The following is a 20,486-nucleotide window of genomic DNA, read 5'->3' on the forward strand; positions in this document are numbered from 1 at the left end:
AAAAAATCCTTACACTGGTGTTAAAATCATGGGCATCTGCAGAGGCCATCACAGGAGGAAATACTGCTGCAGCCCAAGCCATGTTGCTGGAGAGTAGGAAATGTTATGGAGCAGCCCCTGACTGGTTGCTGGACTGAGCAGAACATACAATTCTAGCATATCTCATCTTAGGCTACCTGGAGGAAGATGGGGACAAAGCCTGAGAAAGAGTAGGGTAATGATAGTGGGACCTGAAGGGGAGAGAGAGAGAGAAACGCAAGCTGGTTAAGCAGAGAGTGAAAGACAGAATGGAAAGTAAAGTTAAAAAAAAAGAACCCCCAATAACTCACTATTCTCAAAACAGCAAAAAAATAAAAAAATAAAAGTGAGCAATCTAACCCAAAAAGATACACAAAATATAATCAATAAAAAATAAAAAGGGGAAAAAAAGGATTTTTTTTTCGTTATAACTGTCCTGTTCCCAAAAATGCTAGCTGATGCCTAACTTTTTAAAATTGTTTTCCACCTCTGATCCTTTAGTACATCCGGTTACTCTCCAATTGGCCTCTCTCTAATCGTACAATTACATCTTTCCTCAGTCTAGCAAAAGTCTCAGCTCAGGTCCCAAAAATACACTAAAGGCTCCACGAATGGATTTCTCCCACAATCACCTATGTCCCCACTTCCTGAGTGTACCAATCTCATTAGCATCCAAGCGTCCAAAAGGCACATAGCAGTCAGGTAAGGCAGTACTGCTCAGAGTCCCCTCCCCTGAGTCACTCTGCAGCACACCCTGCCACTCCTGCCACAGATACTGTATACCTGTACAATACAGGCAGTGAGAATATTCTCTCACTCCGATTCACATACAGCCCCATCCCTCACACTCCCTCCAGAGACGCTCCACAGGTTCCCATGCCAGACTTACAGAATACATTTCACTAACTTTCAAACCAATGGCTAAAAACTTTACTGTAATTATTTCCTGGCCTTATCAAGCTCATGGATTTTGAGCTCTGACTTATGTTACTGAATCTTTTCTTTTACCCACTGGATATCGCTATGAATACTGGTGAAAAACGCTCATAAATCAGAAAACAATATAATAGTATTAAATAAAATATATTATGACATAATACACCTATTTTATCAATACCAACGTTAACAGCCATTCTCTAAGTTTTCTAATCTTTCTTCTCTTGTACTGCGCATTTTAAAAACTCTCTCCACCTCGCCTTTCCCTTGCCTGCCCCCTCCTCTTCCTTTGTATATCTCACTGCTTTACTCTCCTTTCTTCTATTCCCTCCTCACCTTCCAGCGCTCGGCCAGCAGGCAGCAACAGCAGTAGAACGAAGAGCGGGACCATTCCAGCGGCAAATCCGTGTTGAACCCGGGGAGATCCGGGATAATATCAGAAGAAAAAAAGAATGAAATCCGAGAAGAGTCACGAACCAGCGGAAAACGGACACAATCCTGCCCAAAAGTACGGGAAGACAGCAGCAAAAGTGTCGGAAGATCAAGGACCTAGACCCTGGATCCTCTTTGCTCAACAGAGCCTGATACCCCCAGCACACGGACTCAGCTCGTCCCCGGGTACATGAGGCCTGATCCTTTCGGGTACACGATGCACGATTCTCCCGGGCACACGGAGTCGGATCCTCTCTAGGTACACGAGGCCTGATCCTTTCCGGTACACAAAAACGAATTGTCCCAGGGGACACGGAGGCGGATCCTCTCCGGTACACAAAGTCTGATTCTCCTGGGCACACAAAGCCGAATTTTCCCTAATACACTGAGCTGGATGTTTACAGATACACGGCGTTGGATCCTCCCATGGATCACGGAGATTGATTCTCCCGGGTACACAGATCCGGATTCTCCTGCAGCTGTCTGTCTGGAAGCAGCGCTGCTCCGGGTTTCCACACTCCCGTGTCACGTATAATGTTGTCTCGGGTCACCTGATTACAGGGAATCGGTTCGGCTACGGTCTGCCACCACTTCCCCACTCCAATCCTGCAGCTCAGACTGCCCACCCTGTGCTGAGTGCTCTAGGGTTGAAACGCGGAGCTCCGGCTCAGACAGGGCGGAGCTTACCTGCCAATCAGGGCCGCCAGCCGCACCCACCCTAACCCAAGGTACTTTCACTGCGAGCCTCCGCAATAGCCACGCCTCCTAAATCTAAAACGCTTCCACAATTATCTTTTACCAGAACACCCCGCCCACTTTTATCAATGAGATTCCCTCCTTCTAGAAAGGGAAGGAGAAAAGGTGAATTAAAATGGGCAGAACACACATCAGGAATTTTGGCGAGACAGAACCGCCCAGGCTTCATGGATTGGTCAAGTGAGAACCTGGGCGGAGAAGATGTTAATCTGAACCGGGTTTTGACTCTACCTGGGAGAGCGCGCCCTCTAAGGACTGAGCCTACCTTATTCCAGATTTTAAAAGGGTCATGACGCTTGTGTAACATCTTATTAATTACTGATTTGAACCGTAAAAAAACGATACAGAATCTGCTGGCATTTTAAAACTAAGAGATTTACTAAGGCATAAACTGTGGAGGACAAGAATTTCTTTCAAGCAGTTAGAAACATACAAGCCGATACAGTACAGTGCGCTCCGGCAGAGCGCACTGTTAGCCCACGTTTGGGCTAATAGCGTGTCGAAAACGCGCAGCCAAGCCCCCCGAAACGAATAGCGCCCGCAACATGCAAATGAATGTTGATGGCCCTATTAGTTATTCCCACGCGATACAGAAAGTAAAATGTGCAGCAAAGCCAGCGCGTGCTGGCTACTGATTTCGTGTAGCCAGCACGCGCCGAGCCGCGCAGCCTGCCTCCGTTCCCTCCGAGGCCGCTCCGAAATCGGAGCGGCCTCGGAGGGAATTCGCTAACACCCTCCCCTCACCTTCCCCTCCCTTCCTCTACCTAACCCACCCCCCCGGCCCTGTCTAAACCCCCACCCCCTACCTTTGTTGGGGGATTTACGCCTCCCAGAGGGAGAAGTAAATCCCCACGCGCCAGCGGGCCGCTGGCGCGCCTAGACGCAACCCGGGGGCAGTTCCGGAGGGCGCGGCCACGCCCCCAGGCCCGCCCCCAAAACGCCGCGTCCCGCCCCGAAAACGGCACGCTGCTCGGCCACGCCCCCGACACGCCCCCCTCGGAAAACCCCGGGACTTACGCGAGTCCCGGTGCTCTGCGCACGCCAGTAGACCTATTGAACATAGGCGCACCGGCGCGCAGGGCTCTGCTCGCGTAAATCCGGGCGGATTTACGCGAGCAGCGCTCTTAAAATCCGCCCCTATGTAAAAAGTAACTGAAGTTTAACAGAAACATCAGATCTAATTATATAATATGTTATGCTTGGCTCATGAACCCTTGGACCGACGGGAGGATGGTATACCTTAGGAGACGATCTTTAGGTTCTCCCGTCGGGTGGCGAGGCAGAGCAGGAGATGTGACCAGCTGACCCTCAGCACTGCAGACTGAGGTGACTGTGGGGGCGGATGCAGAGATGAGAAGGAGAGGAGCTGTGTCTTTGCCACTGGAAGTCTGTGGTCCCCCCAGGAGGAACTCGTAGGGACCCAGACTGCTGGGACGTAGGTGGACCTTTGAGAGGTCAAGGAGTTCGGTGCAAGGGCTGACTGGAGCTTCACCCCTGGAGGCCCGCGGTCCCCCTGGGAGGAGCCCGTAGGGACCCGAGCTGCTGGGACTTAGGCAGGCCCTTGAAGACGGCATCAAGAAGGAGTCCAAGGTCAAGTGCCAGAGGGAAGTCGCTTACCAGTCCAAGGTCACACACCGAGGGATCACCACTTGCCAGTCCAAAGCCACACACCAGAGAATCACCGCTTGCCAATCCGAAGTCAATACCAGGAATCACCGCTAGCCGATCCGAAGTCAGGAACCAGGAACACCAAGATAACACAGGAACGGATGCAAAGCACAGGACGACTCACCGAAGCAAGCAGACCTGACGAACGAAGGACGTTGCCAAGTCAAGGAATGAGCAGAGGAAGCTGGCTTTTATACTTCCCCTGCTCTGGCTAATAGGGAACAGCTGCAGCTGGTTAAAGGGATCAGGTCCCTTTAAATCAGCCAAGGACGCCGCGAGGGGGGAGCAGGGACGGCTCCCCCTGTGGCGCGCAGCAGGGGACCCATGCCGGAGCAACGGGCCTCAAGTCGGGACCTTCCCCCGGGACTCCCGTGGCGGTTCGCCATCGCAGGCAAGGTAGGGGGACCGCGGAACACAACATAATAAAACAAATATAAATGTATTGTTTTCAAAAATGCAGAGAATATCATAACTATCAAAAAACAGCAATAATCATAATCAACATTATAAGAACTTAAGATTTGCAACAGATGCAGAACAGAGCTAGGACTTGCAAAAATATATATATATATTCATTTGCTGATACCACCTCACTGACAGCAAAACAAACTCCTCCAATGCCAAACATTTTGGAGCAGATTTTCAAAGGGGTACGCGCGAAAGATATGCGCGCACCCCCCAAAAACCTGCCCCAAGCTCCCCCTGCACGGGCCGAGCCTATGTTGAATAGGCTCGACGGCGCGCACAAGCCCCGGGACGCGCGTAAGTCCCGGGGCTTTCCTGGGGGGTGTGTCAGGGGCGTGTCACGGCACATCATCGGGAGCGGGGCCGCGGGCGTGGTTCCGGCCTGGGGACGTTTCAGGGGCATAGCTGAGGCCTCCGAAATCGCTCCCAGGCCGGGGAATCGTGCGCCGAACAAAGGGGGGGGGGGTTTAGATAGGGATGGGGGTTGGGTTAGGTAGGGAAAGGGAGGGGAAGGTGCGGGGGGTGGAAGGAAAGTTCCCTCTGAGGCCGCTCCGATTTCGGAGCAGCCTCGGAGGGAACGGAGGCAGGCTGCGCGGCTCGCTGCGCGCAGGCTGCTGATTTTGGGTGGCCTTGCACGCGCCGACCCCAGATTTTAAAAGATACGCGCGGCTACATGCGTATCTATTAAAATCCGGCATACTTTTGTTTGCACCGGTCATGCGCACAAAAGTATGCGCGGGTGTAGTTTTTTAAAATCTACCCCTTTGTGAAGTAAGACAAATCCGAACAAAAACAAAAAAGCAACACCTAGAACCTTCCCATTACATACTATAACAGCAATAACTCTCAGGATTCAAACAGCAGCAACCTAAAAAATGCAGCAAAGGCAAACATTACACAAAGCCCTAGAACACGAATGCACTATGTAGTGAGCAAACAGAACAAACCAAACTGCTACAAATCCCTACTGAGAAACTACACACTAGCCAAAATACTACACATCTGTCCCACATGTGCAACACAGACAGAACCTTACCTAATACAGAATAAGGGACTACAAATTAGTAACAAACATACAGACAAAAATGAAATGTAAAGTCTGAGAAATCAGCCTCAGCTCTGGAATACTGAACAAACAGAAAAATACAAATATATAAGAACATAAGAAATTGCCAAGCTGGGTCAGACCAAGGGTCCATCAAGCCCAGCATCCTGTTTCCAACAGAGGCCAAACCAAGAAGATCCCATGCTACTGATGCAAAAAATAGCAGTGGCTATTCCCTAAGTAAACTTGATTAATAGCAGTTAATGGACTTCTCCAAGAACTTATCTACACCTTTTTTGAACCCAGCTACACTAACTGCACTAACCACATCCTCTGGTAATAAATTCCAGAGCTTACACTTCATTGAGTGAAAAATAATTTTCTCCAATTAGTCTTAAATGTGCTACTTGCTAACTTCATGGAATGCCCCCTAGCCCTTCTTTTATCCAAAACTGTAAATAACCGATTCACATCTACTCATTCAAGACCTCTCATGATCTTAAAAACCTCTATCATATCCCCCCTCAGCCGTCTCTCCTCCAAGCTGAACAGCCCTAACCTCTTCAGCCTTTCCTCATAGGTGAGCTGTTCCATCCCCTTTATCATTTTGGTTGCCCTTCTCTGTACCTTCTCCATCGCAACTATATCTTTTTTGAGATGCGGCGACCAGAATTGTACACAGTAATCAAGGTACGGTCTCACCATGGAGCGATATAGATGCATTATGACATTTTCCGTTCTATTAACCATTCCCGTCCTAATAATTCCTAACATTCTGTTTGCTTTTTTGACTGCTGCAGCACACTGAGCCGATGATTTCAAAGTATTATCCACTATGATGCCTAGAACTTTTTCCTGAGTGGTAGCTCCTAATATGGAACCTAACATTGTGTAACTACAGCAAGGGTTATTTTTCCCTATATGCAACACCTTGCACTTGTCCACATTAAATTTCATCTGCCATTTGGATGCCCAATCTTCCAGTCTTGCAAGATCCTCCTGTGATGTATCACAATCCGCTTGTGATTTAACTACTCTGAATAATTTTGTATCATCTGCAAATTTGATAACCTCACTCGTCGTATTCCTTTCCAGATCATTTATATATATATTGAAAAGCACCACTCCAAGTACAGATCTCTGAGGCACTCCACTGTTTACCCTTTTCCCCTGAGAAAATTGACCATTTAATTAATCCTACTATCTGTTTCCTGTCTTTTAACCAGTTTGTAATCCATGAAAGGACATTGCCTCCTACCCCATGACTTTATAGTTTTCCTAGAAGTCTCTCATGAGGGACTTTGTCAAATGCCTTCTGAAAATCCAAATACACTACATCTACTGGTTCACCTTTATCCACATGTTTATTAACCCCTTCAAAAAAATGATGCAGATTTGTTAGGCAAGACTTCCCTTGGATAAATCCATGTTGACTGTGTTCCATTAAACCATGTCTTTCTATATGCTCTACGATTTTGATCTTTAGAATAGTTTTCACTATTTTTCCCAGCACTGAATTCAGGCTCACTGGTCTATAGTTTCCCGGATCACCGCTGGAGCCCTTTTTAAATATTGGGGTTACCCTGGCCACCCTCCAGTCTTCAGGTACAATGAATGATTTTAATGACAGGTTACACATTTTAACTGTTGGATTCGTGGACCCTTGAGCCGGCTGGGATAGATGATGACACACCGTGGAAAGGCCCGCAGTGGAAGTCGAATGAGGGAGGCAGCACAGGGCAGGAGACAGGAGGGATCTTCACCACTGGAAGCCCGAGGTCCCCCCAGGAGGAGCCCGTGGGGACCCAAGCTGCTTGGACTTACATGCGGTCTCCTATGGGTCGGTGTCTGAAGAGGAGTTCCAGAGAATAGAGAAGAGTAGTGCTGAAGCCAGGAGGCCAACTGGACTTCACCACTGGAAGCCCATGGTCCCCCCGAGAGGAGCTCGTGAGGACCCAAGCTGCTCACCCCTGGTGAGAGCTGGAGTCAGGAACCAGAGCTGGAGTCAGGAACCAGTGGACGAAAGCCGGAATCAGAAGCCAGTGGATGAGCCAAAGTCAGAAGCCAGTAGTCGGAAGCTGAAGTCAGAAGCCAGTAGTCGGAAGCCAGTAGTCAGAAGCAGCAACTAGTGACTAATTAAAGAGTGAACCTCATTGCAAGGCAAGGCACAGAGGTGGAAGCAGAGTTTAAATATCCCTGCAGCGTCTGACATCATCTCTGCGCTGTCCTTCGTCTTCCCATGCTGGGCCCTTCAAATCTAGAGCCCTTGCGCACACGCGCGTCTAGGGGGCGGGGCCAAGCACGGAGGATCGATGGCGTCTCACTTGAGGAGGGAACGCCGCGGCAGAGGCTAGGCCGGGCCTTGGCGGCCGAACAGAGGTTTCAGTGGCCCGGCCCCGGCCGGCCCCGAGGTAGGTGGAGGGACCGGGGCAGGGCCCGGGACCGTAACAGTACCCCCCCCCACGCCCCCTTCCCGGGGGCTTGGGCTTAGCCGGATGATCCAAGAGGAACTGGCGGAGCAGCCCCTTGTCTAGGATGTTCAAGTCCGGTTCCCACGTATTCTCTTCGGGGCCATAGCCCTCCCAGGAAAGGAGGTACTCCCATCTACGATGGTGGAACCGTATATCCATGATGTCCTTTACTTGGTAGACTGTGTCCTCCTGGGCTGCGGGAGTGGCGGACTCAGGGATCCTATTATGGAAGACGGACAAGACCAACGGCTTAAGCAACGAGACATGAAAAACATTATGAACCCTGAGCATAGAGGGGATGCAGAGCTGGTAGGAGACCGCACCCACCCATTCCATAATTGGGAACAGGCCAATGTACCTCGGGGCCAAGCACATCGAAGGAACCAGCAGGCGAAGGTGTTTGGTATTTAGCCATACATTGTCCCCGGGAAGGAATGTTGGAACTGAACTTCGCAGACGGTCCGCATACCTCTTAGCCGTGATTGCTGTGCGTTGAAGTTTCTCCCGAGTAGAGCCCCAGAGGCTGTGTAGCTGTTGGGCTGTGAGTTGCACGGCTGGTGATGGGATTGCCAATGGCAAAGACAAAGGAGGTCGGAGACATCTCCCATAAACTACCTGGAAGAGAGGCCTACCGGTAGCCGAATGCCTGTGGTGGTTATAGGAGAATTCTGCCCATGGGAGTAAAGCCACCCAATCATCTTGTAGGTCTCCCACGAAGGCTCGGAGAAAAGCTTTCAAGGTCCAGTTTGTGCGCCCCGCTTGGCCATTGCCTTGGGGATGAAAGGCGGTCGTGAAGTCCAACTGGACCCCAAATATCTTGCAAAGTGCTCTCCAATATTTAGCCATGAACTGTGAGCCCCGGTCGGAGGCAATATGGAGAGGAAGTCCGTGTAGGCAAAAGATGTGCTGGGCGAAAAGGCTAGCGAGCTCAGGTGCCGTTGGTAACTTAGTGAGGGGGACAAAGTGGGCCATCTTCAAAAACCTGTCGATCGTGACCGATATCACTGTTTTCCCTTTTGAAGGTGTCAAGTCCACGATGAAGTCGGTGTACAAATGGGTCCATGGCTCGGTGGGGATAGGCAATGGTTGAAGGAGCCCCCACGGGTGACCCGTCGGCATCTTTTGTCGAGCACAGGTCGGGCAGGAGCTGACGTAAAGACGAACATCTCTCCTTACCTGAGGCCACCAGTAATATTTGGTCAGCAGATCCAAAGTCCAAGCGACCCCGGAATGCCCTGCGGTCAAGGAGTCATGAGCCCATGACACCACCTTCTTGCGCAGGCGAACGAGTACGACCGTCTTACCCATAGGAACCACCTCTGAAGCTGCAAGAAGGACTTTGGCTGGATCGAGGATATAATGGGGCAGATTCGGGGTATCCTCTGTTTCAGCCATGTGTGAGAGGACTTCCGCTCTAATGTTCTTGGAGGCTGGCCTGTACCAGAGGAGGAAATTGAACCGGCTAAAGAAGAGCAACCATCGGGCTTGTCGAGAATTAAGGCATTGGGCTTGGCACAAGGATTCCAGGTTCTTGTGATCCGTATAGACGATCACGGAGTATTGAGCCCCCATCCAGCCATTGACGCCACTCCTCCAGCGCAAGCTTGATGGCCAGGAGCTCCTTATCACTGATACTATAATTTCTCTCTGCCGGAGAGAATTTCCAGGAATATTAAGAACATGGTAGGGGTTTGCCTTTCGTGGATTACTGGCTCAAGACAGCCCCTACCGCAAAATCAGATACATCAACCTCCACAATTAACTGACGCTGCGGATTTGGATGGTGGAGACAGACATCAAGGAGAAAGGCTTCCTTCTGCTTCTGGAAAGCCTTTATTGCCATCTGGGACCAATTCTTCGCATTGGCACCCTTCCTGGTAAGGGCCGTAAGCGGTGCCACCATTCGGGAATAATGGGGTATGAACTGAGGATAGAAATTGGCGAAGCCCAGGAAGCATTGTAGGGCCTTGACACCTAGCGGCTGTGGCCAATCCCGAATGGCCGCCACTTTTTCAGGGTCCATATGAAAGCCCATGTATCCGAGGAATGTATCCGAGGAATGTATCCGAGGAATGGCAAGGATTCCTGCTCGAACTGGCACTTCTCTAACTTGGCAAAGAGATGATTGTCCCGAAGTTTCTGTAGTACTTGCCGCACTTGTACATGGTGCGTGGACAAATCCTTAGTATATACCAACACATCATCAAGGTACACTATAACCAAGGTATGCAACATATCCCTCAAGACCTCATTCATGAGGTTTTGAAAGACCACAGGGGCATTGCACAAACCAAAGGGCATGACCAAATATTCGTAGTGCCCATCTCTAGTATTGAAGGTGGTCTTCCATTCGTTGCTGGGTCGTATCCGTACCAAATTGTAGGCACCCCGGAGGTCCAACTTGGTAAAGATCTTCGCTCCTTGCAACCGGTCTAGTAACTCTGGAGTCAGAGGCAAAGGGTACCTGTCCCGTCGCGTGATGGCGTTGAGGCCGTGGTAATCGATGCAGGGTCGGAGTGACCCATCCTTCTTGGCCACAAAGAAGAATCTGGCCCCGGCAGGGGAGTTAGAGGGCCGAATGAAACCTCTGTCCAAGTTCTCTTCAATATATGAAGACATAGCCCGGGTTTCCGGAAGCGACAAAGAGTAAATCTACCCTCTGGGAGGCGTAGTGCCAGGAACCAGGTTTATGGCACAGTCAAAGGGCCGGTGTTCCGGAAGAAGTTCAGCCTTCTTCTTGGAGAATACATCTTCATAGTCTTGGTACTGTGGCGGGAGTGCCATGGGTGTGGTCAAGAGAGGCACACTGGGACGAGGAATATTCATCAGACAGGAGTCAAAACAAGACAGGCCCCAAGATGCAATCTGGAGTATCCCAGTATATGACTGGGAAGTGTTTCTGCAGCCAGGGTAAGCCCAAGACGATGGGATGCATGGATTTCTCCAGTACAAGGAAAGAGATCTCTTCCACGTGCAGAAGGCCGGTGCGAAGAACAAAGGGCTTGGTGCAGGTAGTAATACTCCCCAAAAGGAGAGTACTGTGAATAGAAGATACCCGGATAGGAGGAATTCGGGGTTGGACCCCAATCTGCAAATGCTGGACGAGATCTGCGAGGATGAAATTCCCTCCGGCTCCGGAGTCGACCAAAGCTAGCGTATCGAACGTATCCCCAGGGTAGACGAGGTTAACCGGTACAGTACATGAGGAGGCGAAACATGTATTACCTAGGGTCAGCTCCCCAATGATCCCTAGGTTCTGGCGTTTCCCGGCTGCTCACCACATCGGGCTAGGAAGTGCCCCTTGCCACCGCAATATAGGCACAGACCTTGAGCGCGGCGCCATCTTCTCTCTTCCTGCGAGATTGGACCTCAACCCAACTGCATAGACTCTATGTCTTGGTCTCCGAGAGAGGCAGAGGAGGAGGGTACCGGTTGGGGAAATGTAGACCCAGAGTTACTGGGTTTACGACCAGACCTTCCTTCCCGAAAATGGAGTTGGATACAGCGGTCCACTCGTCCAGCCAGATCAATCAGGCTGTTCAGGTCATCCGGGAGATCCCTCGCCACTAGCTCGTCTTGGAGTCTAGAAGAGATACCTTCCAAGAATATGCGTGGAGGCTGTCATCCCTCCAGTCTAGCTCAGCTGCCAGGGTATGGAATTCCACCGCATACTCGGCAAGGGACCGGTTGCCTTGGCGTAGCTGAAGTAACTCAGAGGCGGCAGTGGGCCTGCGAGAAGGCTCGTCGAAGATATGTCGAAAGGCAGAGACAAACTGTTCCAGATTCCCTAGAAGGGGATCTTTATGCTCCCATAGCAGAGAGGCCCAGGCCAGGGGCTTCCCGTCCAACAAAGAAATAATATAACTGGTCTTAATCTGATCCGTCAAAAACTGGGAAGGCAGCAGATTGAATCGGATGAAGCACTGACTGAGGAATCCGCGGCAGTACTTCGCTTCCCCCGAGTACCGTGAGGGTTCCGGCAGCTCTGTGGGCATCGCTAGTCCAGGATCGGCCGCGGCAACTGGTGCAGGAGGTACAAGTGCAGGTGTTCCATCAATACGATTGGCTAGTCTGTCTACAGTCACCATCAGAGCATCCAGGCAGACTTGCTGTTGCTGCAAACGGGCGATTCTGGGGATGGCCTTTAGGCCCGCCATATCCGCCAGGTCCATGGCCTTGCAAACTGTTGGGTTCATGGACCCTTGAGCCGGCTGGGACAGATGATGACACACTGTGGGAAGACCCACAGTGGAAGTCAAAGCCGGGAGGCGGCACAGGGCTGGAGACTGAAGGGATTTTCACCACTGGAAGCCCGCGGTCCCCCCAAGAGGATCTCGTGAGGACCCGAGCCGCTTGGACTTAGGAGAGGCCTCCTGGGTGAGAGCCGGAGTCAGGAACCAGTGGACGAAAGCCGGAATCAGAAGACAGTGGACAAGCCAAAGTCAGAAGCCAGTAGTCGGAAGCCAGTAATCAGAAGCCAGGAATCAGAAGCCAGTAGTCAGAATCCGAAGTCCAAAGCAGCAACTAGTGACTCTAATTAAAGAGTGAACCTCATTGCAAGGCAAGGCACAGAGGTGGAAGCTGGGTTTAAATATCCCTGCAGCATCTGATGTCATCTCTGGGCTGTCCTTCGTCTTCCCGCACTGGGCCTTTTAAATCTAGAGCCTTTGCGCTTGCGTGTCTAGGGGGAGGGGCCAAGCACGGAGGATCGACGGCGTCTCCCTTGAGGAGGGAATGCCATGGCAGAGGCTAGGCCGGGCCTTGCCGGATGAAGAGATGTGCCAGCGGCCCGGGCCGGCCCCAAGGTAGGTGGGCTGGCCCCAAGGTAGATGGGCCGGGCTGGCAACGGTTACATGTAGGCACATAAATTAATGTAGGTGAATGCGTACTATAGTACATTCTAACAGGTGCCACCAAAGGTTCAGTTACAATATATCGTTAAAGACAGTCAATTGTGGGGGCCTGATCCGCTGTGGAGGAGGAAGAGAAGGAGCCGACGCAGGCAGCCCGGTGTGAGGAGGCGGAGAGCATTAAAGATCTGCCGCAGCTGTGGGCCTCTGCCAGTGACATCATTCGCCAGCGACCGCATATTTAAAAGACCGCGGGACTGCGGTGAGAAACGGGGCCTGATCCGCTGTGGAGGAGGGAGAGAAGGAGCCGGCGCAGGCAGCCCGGTGTGAAGAGGCGGAGAGCATTAAAGATCTGCTGCAGCTGTGGGCCTCTGCCAGTGACATGATTTGCCAGCGACCGCATGTTTAAAAGACTGTGGGACTGCGGCGCACCGCAGCCGCCGGCGCATCACCTAAGCCGCGCACGCCCCTTCAGTGTGCTCGCGACTTAGATCGACTTTGATCGCTTTGGATCGCCAGGAACTGTATTGGAGCTGTATGGGGCGGAAAAGAAAAGCCAAAGTAGTTACATCCTCTCCGGCACCACAAGGATCAGGGCCTATGGACGCTCACATCTACAGGATATCGCCACAAGGGGACGGTGGTAGGGACTCTTTAGAAGTCTCTTTAAGTCCCGGCACAGGGCCAACACCTCTTCAGCCCCCACCAGGAATATCAGGAGAAGCCATCATAGGAACTGCAGCAGTAAGTGTTGTTGAATCTGTTTTTCAACCACCGAACATTGCGGGGCCCCTCTGTTCAGAGCTAAGACAGCAAGGAACAGAAGTGGGTACCCTAATACCTAGCATTGATAGCACAAGGCTAGAGGCCGTGGACGCAACCAATGTGACGTTGGGGGATCTCTGGAGGATGATGATTAAAATGGACTCCAGGGGACACTTTTTGGACATGTCGTTTGGAGCCCTACGGGGCCCCTGATTTCTGTTCAGATTTTTCTGCCTCATTATGGCGCAGGTTAAAATAGTGTCCCTTAATGTGGACGGAATTCACTCCCCGATCAAACGTACTAAGCTTAATACGCTATTTAAACGCATGAAGGCGCAAGTAGCGTTCCTGCAAGAAACTCATCTGGGGGATGTGGAACATGTTAAGTTGAAGCGCGACTGGGTTGGCCAATGTTATTACTCTTCCTATAACAGACGTCAGAGGGGGGTGGCCATCTTGCTGCATAAGAACTTGCCATTTCAACTCACCCACTTAAGTCAGGATGCTGAAGGGCGTTATGTTTTGGTGGCGGGAACACTGTATCAACAGAAAGTAGTTTTTTGCAACGTTTACGCCCCTAATGTGTATGCGCCTGGGTACTTTGCCACTTTGATTAAACTGCTTATGGAATATTCTGACCATAGTTTCATAGTGGGGGGGGATTTTAACGTGGTGGCAAATAAAAGTGTGGATACTAAACCCCCCAAACTGTTGTCACCAACGGATGCGGATAGAGGTATTAACCTTTTATGTCATAAACTGCAGCTTTTGGATGCGTGGCGAGTGCTGCATCCCCAGGAACGGGATTTTACTTTCTATTCTCATCCCCATAAGACGTACTCTCGATTAGACTACTTGTTGCTCTCTGAGAGATGTTTCCCCCAGTTAGTGGAAGCTACTATTGACCCGATTGTATTGACAGATCATGCTCCGATCAGTCTTACATTGAGTTGGGGACGTAGTTCCCATCTGCCGTTTTCCTGGCGTCTGCGCCTGAACCTATATTTTGATAACACTTTCAAAAAATACCTACAGGACAGCTGGGCGGACTATCTGTCACATAATCAAATGCCGGCTGTTGGCCCTGGGATTTTGTGGGAGGCGGGGAAAGCGGTGATGCGGGGGGCAATTATTGCTTATGTGGCCAAACAAAATAAGCAAAGAAATGCGGAAATTCTCCGGCTCACCACACGACTTCAGGCTGCGCAGCTCTTACATAAGGAAACTATGCAGCCTGAGGATAAGGCTTCCCTGGATATGGCCCGCGTTGCCCTTAATAATCTATTGCATATTCGTGCATCTAAATCCCTGAGGTACTATCGATACCAATTATACAAATATGGTAACAGACCCAGCCGACTCATGTCTCACTTGATAAGACCCAAAGGTGACAGATTGTCTATCCCGGGGATCCGGGATGGCCAGGGGATGCATCGTACGAGCCAGACTGAGATTGAGACTAGATTCCTGGAGTACTTTACAAAGCTCTATGGTGCTAAAACTATGTCTGGGGAGGAGGCGGAGGCCCTCTTTCAGGGGCAATGCTGGCCTAGTGTAAAACCAGAGGACCTCTTAGCGTTAAATTGTCCCATTTCTACTCAGGAAATCTACTCTGTAATTCAAGGTCTCAAACTGGGTAAAGCAGCGGGCCAAGATGGGTTTGGGTCGGAGTATTATAAACTTTTGGGTTACCCCATTTTGGCCCCCTTACAGGGATATTACAATAGCTTATTGGAGGGTCCGCCCCTATCGGATGCCGCGAATCGGTCGGTCATAGTGGTCCTCCCTAAACCTGGGAAGGACCCCCTAGAAGTGGGCTCCTATCGGCCCATCTCATTAATTAATGTGGATATTAAGATACTCGCCTCCGTCTTGGCTGCCAGATTACAGGCCATCCTCCCTGCTTTGGTACATGAGGACCAAACGGGGTTTGTGCGGGGGCGCCAGGGGGTGAGAAACATTCGCCGTCTTATAGCTGCACTTAGTTACCAATCGCCAGAGGAGGCCATTATATTGAGTCTCGATGCTGAAAAAGCCTTTGACTCTATCTCTTGGGAGTACTTGTTTTGGGTTTTGGAAAAGTATGGTTTCTCGGGCTCGTATTTAGGTTGGTTATCTGCCCTGTATAGTAACCCTAGCGCTACCATTTTACTAAATGGGAGGCCCACTACCCATTTTCCCATAAGATGCGGAGTTCGACAGGGATGTCCATTGTCCCCCCTATTGTTCGTCCTGGCACTGGAGCCCCTGGCTGGTCGCTTGCGCGGGGACAGAGCCTTTTATGGCCTTAGCGTGGGTGGCCATCCTCTGAAACTGGCACTTTTTGCCGACGATATTTTATTATTTGTGGGACGGCCGCGCACTAGTGTGCCGGTCATTATACAGCTTTTTAACCAATTTACCAAGGTGGCAGGTCTGCGCATTAATTATGCAAAATCGGAGGCTCTGCCTCTCAGCGAGCACTTGCCGGACGGGTGGGGAACGACTTTTCCTTTTCATTGGGCCCCATCTCGGCTTAAATACTTGGGTGTTTGGGTCCCTAGAGATCTCAAGAAATTATATGCCTTAAACATTACTCCCTGCATTGACACACTACTAGCCCACTTAGTGACATGGACACCTCTCCCGCTTTCCTTTTTCGGAAGGTGTGCATTAGTCAAGATGGTTTTGGTGCCCAAACTCCTGTATCTATTACACATGCTACCCTGTTGGTTACGAGGGGTAGATATTGGGCGCTTGCGCTCTGGTATACAACGGTTTTTGTGGCAGGGGAGGAGGGCGAGGCTTCCTTACTCCGCTTTGGAGTTGCCCGGGGAACGTGGAGGGCTTAATATGCCTGATTTTCTCTTGTACAATGTAGCTTGCCAGATGAGGTTTGTGGGGGAATGGCTCACGGGTACCTATAAACTGTGTGCGGCTGGAATGCTTATGCGCATGTCGGCACCTTACTCTCCAGTGAGCATTATCCAGGCCCGGGCCGTGATTCGGTCCCCTGTCCAATATCCTGCTGTTTTGCTCTCTCCCTGTATCCAAGCCTGGAGATGGTGGAGACGGTTGAACGCAAGATCGGGGGTTCGGTCTCTCCTGCTTCCTCTGGTTCATAATCTGGAATTTTTGCCAGGGCGGGACAGTGGGGCGATTTTTCAGTTTTGGGCTACTCAGGGGTTGTTGTTTCTTTATCACATGCTGGATGAGGGGACAGGCCACATATTGGATTTTGCAGCTATACAAAGTACATACCATATTCCAGCCAAGCAATTTTATGCTTTTCTCCAGGCCCGTCACTACATTAGTTCCTGCGCATGGACTGCAACGGACATAGCGGCGGAAATTAAATTTGCTAATGAAACTTTTGATACTGCTTATCTTGCTAATACCATTACTGGATGGAAGACTCTGGGACAGAAACTGCGCAATATGGACAGGACAGCGTATTTGGCGGGCCGCTGGACTGAAGCCTTCGACTTTTCGGTGACAACTGCACTTATCCGTATCGCATTTGCACGTTTGCAGAAACTCCTTCCGGATGTTGGCCTGCGGGAAATGCAGTTCAAGATTTTGCATTGGCTCTACTGTGACGATACCCGGCGATTTCAGATGCGACTGGCCCCCACGTCGTTGTGTATTAAATGTGGCTTGCGGCCCGGGACCTTGGCCCATAGACTGTTTGATTGTCCGACGCTCAGGGTTTTCTGGGCCGCCATAGAGACCGTGCTGAGTACCTGTCTGGGAGTGACCGTTCGACTCACAGGGCTGGTGCTCCTGAGCAGTTCTTTACCGCCCTCCTTGTTGGACAGACGTTCCAAGGTTAAATTTGAGAGGGTGGTAATCATGCAGGCGTGCCGCACCATATTAAGTGACTGGCTGGATCCGGACCTTACACCTACATTTAAAGCCTGGGCTAGACGCATGGCTGAAATGGTACTTTTGGAACGAATGGACTTCACATTGGGCCGCCGGACACCGGACAAGGTTTATTGTGCTTGTTGGGATGCTTATGTATTGACATTGTCACGAAGCCGGATCGATCACCGGCTTCGTGACAAGGTGAAGGAACTCAGGCCTAATAGAATACCTGGGTTGAAACAGGCTAGTGCTAAACCTGCACCTCGGATGGCTCCAGTAATTCCTGTTGCCAGTGAAGATGAACCGATGCAACTTGGTCACGGGCATTTGACTTCCAAAGAGAGAAGACTTCGGAAGAGGCGCGGTCTTTGCATGTACTGTGGTCAGTCCAGCCATGATGTCCCTACATGCCCTATTCGTCCGGGAAACGGACGGGCCTAAGTCTTGCAGGAGGACTGTTCTTAGGCCTCACTATGCCCTCTCCTCCACTCTCTCTCCCAGTCTCCTTGACCTGCAGACCGTCCACGGTTCAAACTCTTGCCCTGGTGGATTCAGGGGCAGGAGGCAACTTTATTTTCCGACATTTAGTGGAACACCTGCAGGATGAGCTCCGGGCGAATGGGTACGCGTCTGATTGGGCTGTTCAATGCGGGGGGGGGTACTTAAAGTGGGGGATGAGTGTGAATGAATGCGGAATGGATGGCTGCCTTGGAGAGGGGGGGAGGGGAGGGGGAGATCTAGGGTACAGATTGGACATTACGCTAAAAGGCGGGTCAGGAGGTGGCAACCCTGATGTACCTATTGTTATACCTTTTACCTTGAGTTTCTGTGTTTACTGTTAATATAGCTCTGGTTGTTAGGGAGTGCTTTGGTTGCTACTTGCTTGATGTACCAATAAAAAAACTATTCTGGTAAAAAAAAAAAATGGACTCCAATGTTTCGCAGATGAATATCTCTCTTGGAGCAGTAGTTTAACAGAAATAAGATACTTATACAGAAGCAGGGAAAACTTTTAAATGATATAGAAACATCGGTTCAGAATGTTACTTTGGAAGTTGAGAGTGTAAAAAAATTGGAAGTTTGCATACAACTGACAATATTATTTTGCATTCCAATGTGGAAAATTTAGAAAATTTAATGTGTATTACAAACTTGTGTATTGTAAATTTTCCAATTACAAGACTATTATCGCCATTGGAGATGTTTTCTAAATATGTAAAAGAAGTTCTAGCATGGAATGAGGTACCTGCTATTTCTAAGATTTATTACTTTCCACCTTAAACTGGTGATATTCCTGGGAAGGAAGGAGGAAGTTCACCAGGAATATCAACCTTTTTGGAGGAGTCAGTAGATATGATAAAGAAGAGAGCAACTATGCTTGTATCGTTTGTATTAGAAAGAGATAAAGAAATTATTATGGAAATATTTTTCAAAAATAAGGATATATTGTTTTGTGGGCATAAAGTTTTTATATTTCCTGATGTCTCCAAGCCAACTCAGGCTAGGAGAAGGCAGTTTTTGGCCCTAAAAAATAGAGCATTAGAACTTGGAGCGACTTTTTTTTTAAAGTACCCCAGTAAATGCTTTATTAATTATCAAGGGAAAAAATTTATTTTTTCACAGCCATCCCATTTGGAAAATTTTCTGAGATAAAAGTCAGGTACGTTTGGAGAACGAGGTATCATCATTGTCAGCCCAATAAGATAGTAGAAATACCTTCTCACTTTCTTTCTTGATTAGTATATTATTACTATGGGATGAAGGGCCCCCACATTATATGATAATTATAGCAGCTGTGGGTTTATGTTTTTGAAATTATTTGTTTTTTCTTTGGAAATTAGAGCTGCTATAATAATTTTTCTGGATTATGTATAACAAACATGATTTTATTTTGTGATGACAATTAAAATTCAATAAAGAATAAATTATATTAAAAAAAACAAAACCAGTCAATTGTTTGGTGAAGTAGGTCATGACCAGGTGTACCTGTAAGGTATTGTTCACGGGTAAAATTCATATTCATAGTGTTTACAATTACGTTTATTGTGATATAGAGTTCATAGACTATTATAATGCACATTCTTAGAATAGTGCTGTGCGCTGGTGCTCTTCTGCCTATTCCTGTATATTTTCTATTCTCAGTCTCTTTATAAAATGCTTGTTTAAAAAGCCATGTTTTTAAACTTTTCTTAAAGGTTTTGAGATCTCTTTGTAATCTGATCTCTAGAGGCATTGTGTTCCAAAGTGTGGGGCCTGCTAAAGAAAGGCTCTTTTCCTGTCGTGTAGCCAGATGGACTCAGAACAAATGGGTATAGTATGCTCGTGCTAGCAGTTGGAGACGGATCTGACGTCAGCACGGGTGTATATATACCCCCACAGGAAGCGTAGCAACTTAGTAATTTCCGTCTCCAAAGCAGTTTGGAGAGCCTGCACGCTCGCTGAGCGTGTTTTCCAAATCTACTTTCTACTTTCTACTTTTTACTAAAACTTCAACAGCACCATCGAGCCCCGCACTCCTGCGGTGATACCCTAAGGTCCCTCCCCCAGTTGAGTTTCCCGGGGTGATTTCCGTGATCCCCCGGAGGTTTAAGTCCTTGATCCGGTGGCCGATCGCGGCAGGGACGTAGCCCCCGGGCGAGGCTCGGGTGGGGCGAACGAGGCGCCTCTGTCCCGGCGTGGACGAGGCAGCGGGTGCATTTCCTCAAAGCGCGGCGGTGACGGTACTTACCCTCTCCCCCCGCAGCCGGAGACCACCCGGGTTCCAGCCGGGAAGCGCCGAGGATCAGGTAAGGTGTATATCTCTTACTCTTGGTCTCCGAGGAACGAGGATCGGCGGCGTAGGCCTGTGGGCGGCACGCCGTGGACGGGCGCCATTTTGTGGCCTTACTCAGGTATTGAGCGCCCATGATAGGCGCAGGTCTATGGCTAAGCCGCATATTGCTGAGAGCACATTGCATATTGTTCAGCGTACATTGCTAAGCCGCATATTGCTGAGAGCACATTGCATATTGTTCAGCGTACATTGCTAAGCCGCATATTGCTGAGAGCACATTGCATATTGTTCAGCATACATTGCTAGGCCGCATATTGCTGAGAGCACATTGCATATTGTTCAGCGTACATTGCTAAGCCGCATATTGCTGAGAGCATATTGCATACCATTGAGCGTATATTGCTAAGCCGCATATTGCTGAGAGCACATTGCATATCATTGAGCGTATATTGCTAGCCGCC

The 20,486-nt window shown here is 49.7% G+C and overlaps 1 protein-coding gene across 3 annotated transcripts in view; it reads right to left on the reverse strand.

Annotated features, from left to right (window-relative positions):
• Positions 1 to 2,054, reverse strand: part of EPHB3 (EPH receptor B3) — a 549,940-nt gene extending 547,886 nt beyond the window's left edge. Inside the window, exon 1 of one of the 3 annotated variants that reach the window (XM_029615678.1) lies at positions 1,291 to 2,054. In XM_029615678.1, the coding sequence (XP_029471538.1) occupies positions 1,291 to 1,345 (55 nt within the window). In that variant the 5' untranslated portion in view covers positions 1,346 to 2,054. The remainder of the gene's footprint in view (positions 1 to 1,290) is intronic. The other 2 variants (XM_029615676.1, XM_029615677.1) reach the window with 2 other exon arrangements.
• Between the last annotated feature and the right edge of the window lie 18,432 nt (positions 2,055 to 20,486).

Source organism: Rhinatrema bivittatum, chromosome 9 (genome assembly GCF_901001135.1).
Source record: "Rhinatrema bivittatum chromosome 9, aRhiBiv1.1, whole genome shotgun sequence".
NCBI classification, from domain to species: domain Eukaryota; kingdom Metazoa; phylum Chordata; class Amphibia; order Gymnophiona; family Rhinatrematidae; genus Rhinatrema; species Rhinatrema bivittatum.